The sequence below is a fragment of the Echinops telfairi genome, unplaced genomic scaffold (genome assembly GCF_000313985.2).
Source record: "Echinops telfairi isolate 266 unplaced genomic scaffold, ASM31398v2 ScPeMD7_7404;HRSCAF=8442, whole genome shotgun sequence".
NCBI lineage: Eukaryota > Metazoa > Chordata > Mammalia > Afrosoricida > Tenrecidae > Echinops > Echinops telfairi.
Window position 1 is genome coordinate 1,510,741 of NW_022111304.1, and position 6,735 is coordinate 1,517,475.

The 6,735-nt window shown below is 48.7% G+C and overlaps 1 protein-coding gene across 1 annotated transcript in view; it reads right to left on the reverse strand.

Moving 5' to 3' along the window:
- Positions 1 to 1,456: 1,456 nt before the first annotated feature.
- NCKAP1L (NCK associated protein 1 like) overlaps positions 1,457 to 6,735 on the reverse strand; it is a 69,134-nt gene continuing 63,855 nt past the window's right edge. The window contains exons 30-31 of the mRNA XM_004716919.2: positions 5,447 to 5,536; positions 1,457 to 1,734 (exon numbers count right to left, since the gene is read on the reverse strand). Coding sequence (XP_004716976.1) covers positions 1,603 to 1,734; positions 5,447 to 5,536 — 222 coding nt within the window. The 3' untranslated portion in view covers positions 1,457 to 1,602. The remainder of the gene's footprint in view (positions 1,735 to 5,446; positions 5,537 to 6,735) is intronic.

Below are 6,735 nucleotides of genomic sequence, written 5' to 3' on the forward strand. Positions count from 1 at the left end.
TCCCACCGACCACCCCATGGGAGAAAAGACTTGGGCTCTATTCCACTCGGGAGCCCATGGGACAGCTTCTCTAAATCAGAACATGGCGCACACAAGCTTAACCCTGCATCCGTCCTGAGAATACACTGCCCTTAGCAAGGACAACAGCTCGCTGATGCATGAGGCAGGATCCGCTCTCTGTTGTATCTATCCTAAAGAGCAGGCAGCTGTTGCTTGTCTGTTGATTGTGGGTGCCAAGTTAAGAAAGTATTGACTAAGCCAGGGTCTCTAACTGAGATACAAGAGAAATAAAGATCAAACGCAAAAAAGGCTATCAAACAACTTTAATGAAGGCCAGATGGCTTTGCTAAAACCCCAAAATTGCTTCCCTTTCAGAGTGGAAGTATGGACATGACCCTAATTAATCAAATCACGAATTACATTTGCGCATTTCAGCCACTCTGGGCCTTGTGGTACCTGATCTGTTGCCCCAGTCCTCCCTAGCAGTGGGTGCACAGAAGTGAAGGATGGGAACTACTGTTTCCTGCCACGGAGTTAACGAAAACCTGGTCGAGTGCTCTCTGGAACGCCCCAGGCTTTGTGACACTTGAAATTCTAATTAGTACAGAAAAGGTCTAAGTTGAAACAGTTTGTACTCCCTCAAGGACACCCAGTCTCAGGGCTCTACAACCTAATGAGGTCTGTGAAATTTAAAATCTAGAAAAGAAATCCCTGCCTGGAGCAACAGCTCTACCCAGGCTAGCGAGAGGATCTGAGCTAACGTGATCCCCTCTCCAGGTAGGAGGGAAAGTACTCCCAGACGGTACAGGAGGGAAAGCCCACGTGATGCTGGACCACTGAGTTGACCTATAACTTAGAACTGCCTTGGCTGTGTCTCTACCAAAGAACAAGCATCGGGGGCTAATGTTAAACAGATGACAGGACGTGCCTGTCCCCCGCACAAAGTGCAGTCCTGCAGGTTGGGGGAGATGGGGCAGTGAACACCTCTAAAAAGTACTTCCTGGTTGCCCTGGTAGGAAAGGCAGTCAAGCTAGAGGCAGAGGCAGAGACTTGGTGGCCCCTAGAAGAGCCCTACACGGAAAAAGGGGGCTCCTTTGCTACTACCCAGCAGTGGAGGAAGAATGAATATTTGCTGAACCCGTTTGGAAAAGGAAGAGAGGAAATAATCGCCCTAATGAATGTGCAGGAGACAATAGCCGCTCCAGTGGGAGGATTATAAGCTCATTACGATTTAATATGATGATTGATCATCTCTGCCCGCCAGCATCATCCTAGAATAGTGATGAAGGTTGGAGAGACCCATGCCGGTCAGCGTTCCAGCTCTCATCATCGGAAGACAGAAAATAGATTTGCAGATTACTTCTTTTTCATTGTACAAAGTCATACATGTGGCCCAGCCCTGGGTTTCTCCCTGTAAACCCCCCACTCCCGCCCCAGCCTCCCCATTTCTCTGTGATTTGTCAGCCGTGGACGGTCCCTCTGCCTGCATGTTGATCAGCTCCGGCTCCCGAGCCTCCCCGGGGAGCTCCATCCCCACCCCCGACTCTTGACAAATGGCCACCACTTCCACTGGCGTGGGTTTCAGGAGATCCTCAGAGGCCCTCAGAGTGTACTGGCAGACATCCGGTTCAGGTAGAAGGCCCGGGAAACCTCTCTATAGGCATTTCGAAGCAGGACATAAGGGAAACAGGACTCCAACATGTCCAAGGTCAGGAAGGATGACTCCTCCACCACCTGGGGGAGAGAGAGAGCCAAGAGATGAGAACTGGAGGGAGGGCACACTGCTGTGGCATGCTGTTCTTCCTCGGCTCCCTGGGTCACGGGGTTCCAGAACATACCTCCCTCTTCTTCCCTCGCCTGTCCTCTCCAGCTCCATTACAACGGCCACAACCTGCCTCCTGCAGAGCTCCAGGGAGGGCACAGAAACAGATGGCAGGAAAGAAGCCTCATCCTGGTGCCAGGCAAAGTCCCACTCTCACCCACCTGGATGCTAAGTCATATGAAGGTGGGCAGCACAAATGTAGGTAAGGATGGAGAACTTTTTTTTTTTTTTTTAATTTACAAAGCTTTGCAGAGAGGGAAACGAACACCACTCTGACCAAGGAAGAGAAGCCTGTGATCCACGGAGTCGTTTTGTGCGGGGTCTCAGTCCCTCCCCTCTCTCAGTACAGTGCTTGGGGAACAATACGCATGCTGCATAAAGGAGCAGGCATGATTAATTAGTTTAATTAGAAGCCTGTGTGCTGTGGTAGTCCCAGCAACCCCCACAGCCAAGCAGAAAGATCATAATAGCTGGATAAGACCGAGGGGGTGGGGGCCAGGTGGAGGGGCTGGTTCCAGATGAGCAGCACAACTTGGTGCTGGACTAGAGGGTCCTCCGCCCTGATTCTAGAAGAGGCATGGTGTGTTTCCATTCAGCGCCCTCATCATCCAAAAGGTTGTAGGACTGAAAACACACACTCGAGAGAGGTGTCCCATCTCCTCCAGCAATGCACGCAGAGGACCCTCTCCAATATGTCTGGCATTTCAAGTCCCCCAAAAAGCACTAAGGGAAGAGGATCTACCATATCACCATAACATGTTTCTCCCTTTCAAGGTCTCAACTGTGTAAGAGTCTCCCATTCTCAAGCCGTCCGTGCCACACACAATGCACACACAGTGCACACACCAGCTTCAGACAAGCAGATACTGCAGGCTGACGGAAAGAAAGGCAGCCTGCAAAACTCGAGCCTGGATAACAGATACTGCTTCTTAGGCAAGACTTTCAAACCCTGAGTCAGGAGAAAGGTAAGATCTCCTAACCCAATTCTGTGGGTTAGGCATTGAGTTGCTAACCACGAAGGCAGCAGTTCAAATCCACCAGTGGCTCTGAGAGAGAAAGAAGAGGCCATCAGCTCCCATAAAGATTGATCGTTTCAGAAACCCTACACAAGGACACTCTGAGTCTAAATCCAATTGATGGCAAATGGTTTGGAATTTTGGCATTGGACTCTCAAGTACAGGCCCAAGATCTCCTAGTCTTCACTCCACCAAGCCTCTAAAACGTGGGAGGCTCCACAGGAAAACAGGCCTGGCAACCGACTTCCAAACAATCAGCCGCCGAAGACCTCTGATGCCCACAGCTGGCAGGTGTCGGGGTTGGCTCGATGGCACTGGGTGTGGATACCTAGAGGACACTTAGGTGGTAGAGTGAAGCCCAGAAACATAGGTTCTAGACCAAAATCTGCCCAGATATTTTGGGGAGACCTTGATGACAATCTTTTCCTAACCATTCCTGTTCCCTCATCCATGAATTATAAGGATTGGACTAACTACCAGGCCCTGGCCTGGTTTTGATCTGTAATGAAATTATTCTATAAGAGAGTCCATCTATGCCAAGCACAGGCCAGCAACACAGGGGGTGGGGGGGTATGCTCTGCCCAGGCTTCACAGTCACTGTCAAGACAGGTTTGGGGGCTACATGAGTAGCCTCTTAACTCAGAATACAGCTCTTCCCCTCAGTCATTTCCAATTTCCAATGCTCAATGGATACATTTGCATTTAAATAGCTTTGCAGCCGCTAGTCCCTCCTTCCCCCTCTCCAACCAAAGAATGTCTGGTCCTAACTCTGTTCCTGCCAGTTTTCTGGCCTCCCTACTAAGCCACAAAACAAAACAAAAAACCCACTTCCATGGACTTATCACTATTCTATGGGTTTCCAAACTGTACATTTTTACAAGAGCAGATAACCTCAACTTCCTTCCGAGGAGCCGCTGATGGTTTTGAACTGCCAACCTTTCAGTGAGCAGTTCAATGCTTAACAGGCAACAACAGATCTGGGTTAAGATTCCATAGGCTCCTCAGAGTTCTTCACCAGAATAAATGAAAATGAAAAAAAAAAGAACCAGTCCCTCCCCCCACACACACACCCCAGCTTAGGAATTTTATATACACGTGTGACTACTTTCCTTGGTATACTAGGACACCTACCATAACCCCGCCTGCCTCACTGGGATGCACCTGGGGAAGAAACTCCATGCAGGCCCTGCAAATAGGCTGGAGGTGATTAGCAAGGAATGATGGGGTCCCAAGTATCTCAAAGGGACACACAACCTCCACCTGGGTATATCCTCACCCTATTAGCCAAAAGAGGACGTCTTTAAAAAATGAAGCCCAGGGTGGAGCCTCTCACCTCCCCACCCCTCCCACCTCACCCCCCATCCATTTCAAAGGGCAGTACTAACCTGAAGAATCAGACTTTGAGAGGGAAAGAATGAGTAAGCATGAAGAGGAAGACAGGGTCATTAGGAAAAGAAATTTTTTAAGTTAACTGCATCAGAAGTTCCAGAGCTTTCTACCAGAGTAAGGCAAAGAAATAACAAGAGCTGCCGAACTCATGGTTCGCCTGGCTCCCCCCGCCTTATAGTTTTACATTTAAAATCCCTTTCCTCCTCTGCGCCCCTGCACTGCCTCCCCACCTCAGCTCAGCTTTGTGATCTTCAGCACCCTCACCCCAGTGCTCATAAAGACAAGAGATACATACAGTGGTAGGTAGGAAGAGGTCAGATAAAACCAAGTACAGTATGTACTAGATTGGTAGTTATAAATGGGGTATAGACCCCACAACACTAGAAAAAGGAGGCCATTTAGTTAGGGGGTTGCAAGGTCCTTGTGGAAGTTATATAATCTGTTGTCAATTCGAGAGGATTAAGAGTGAAGGGGTGGAATTTAGCCTGTCAATCAGGTCCCAGTTTGATGAGTTCATCTGGAGGCGCTAAGGAGATAAATAGCTCCCGGGAGGTAGGATGCAGACTCACTCCCTGCGAGACATTTCTGATGAGTAGCCACATGAAGCTACTCTGATGCAGCCAGAGCCCTGGTAACTGGAGGAGCTGTGTGGAGACCCCTGCCAGTGCTGAGATGCTGACACTGCCACTGGATCCATAAGACTTTGCACCCACTGGCCTGTGATTGTCCTGCATATAGCGTCATTGCATGTGTTTCATGAGTCTGACGAGGACTTTATAGATTGGTATCGGACATGTGGGCTAATATCAGACTTATGGACTTGATCTGGACTGGGCTGGGATGTTTTCTCAATATTCAACTGCTCTTGTATAGAAAGCTCTTTCTTATATACATATCAGCGTCCATGAATTTGTTTCTCTCATGTACCTCGGACTAACACATTATGGTACCTTGGGAGAGGAGTACTAGAGAAACAAATCATAAAGACCGAGAGTGGGTGTTTATTTGAGTTCTGCCTCATGGTAGTGTCCACATCTGCAGAGGGCCCAGGAAACTCGACTTTAGGATTATAGGGCAAGTCTAGAACGTTCTGTGAATATGATCATCTAGAAGATGAGAACAGGACCCAGAGGGTTAGACACACTTCCAGGTGGGGACAAAAGACCTGAAAGAGAGGTGTCTCCCTCTTGTGCCAGACCAGCCTAAACCAGATACATACCAAGCGCATGAGTAGAGAAATAGATTCTCGGTGTCTGGTTTTCAGCTTGTCAGTCTCCTGGCCCAGCTGCAGGAGGCTGACAGAGGCCACCTGTAAAATAAAAAAAAATTAAGGAAGCATATTTTTATGAAGGTCAGAGCAGGAAATTAACTGGAGATCAAGGGGCGTTAGGGGCTGGCACATTTCAGAGATTCGGGAAGGGAAGTAGCAAATCCCCTAGCTTTCAGAGATGAACACTGCCTATCAACCAGTCTGGATTCTACTAATCTGTTAGTGCAGACCCCCAGAAGATTACTGGGGGGAAACCAGGAGGGCAACGTAACCATGTGGAGGATGTATGAAAAGATTGGGCTACAGGACCGGCCCCAACCAGAGCCTATCTGACCCTCGCCCTAGAAGTATGTGCCACAGAGAACAATATTAAACCTTCAGGTGGGAGAAAGGAGCCAACTTACCATGCACACACGGAAGCTAACCACGAAGGAAAAACAGAAAGAGGCAGTCAGCCTAGACTCCATATTGGCACACCAGGGCCAGAGGATGATGTCCCTCTATGGAGCTGCTAAGGCAGAGAGGACTGTAGGAATGCCAACTCAAGACATGTTGTCCCCTAACTGGAGCGTACTGCAACAGAGGACAATAATGGGGACACAAGGCAGGGAGATGATGTGGCCTGAATCCCCCACGAGACAAACCAAGAAGGGAGCATAACAGATCAGCAATTGGAGCAAAGCAAATCCTCAAAGCCAATCCCTAAAGAGTCCCCCAAAATAGACTTCGGACTAGGAAGGGCAGCCCCCGGAACTCCCCCAGGACCAGAGGGGAGAAATTCATAAATGCCAGCAGACACACCTGGAACTATGTATGGCTTTTTTTTTCCTTCCTCTCCTTTTCTTTTATCAATCTTTAGTTTTCTTATTGGTTGGACTAGGACATTGCTGGTTTGCCTACTTATATAAGACAGACATGGGAAGCAAGCTCAGGGAGAAAGCAACTCCAATTGTTTTAATTCCCGAGTTGTTCCCGTTTATGGCACTGGTTGCTCACAACACCCTTCTCCCCGCCATTCTCCCCTCAAGACCCTCCAGAGGGAACTAGGGAATTAAAACCAACATCTAAGGGCTTGTAGAGATCATGTGGGTATTACAACACCAATCTAGCTGAGAGGAAGTACTAAGAGATGGAAGAAGGAGGAACATGATGGTGGCGGGGCAGGAAGAGGCAAAAGGAAAGAAAGGCTCTAGGAAGCAAAGCTATAGAGGTATTAGTAGAGTTGTGTACTTGTGTAA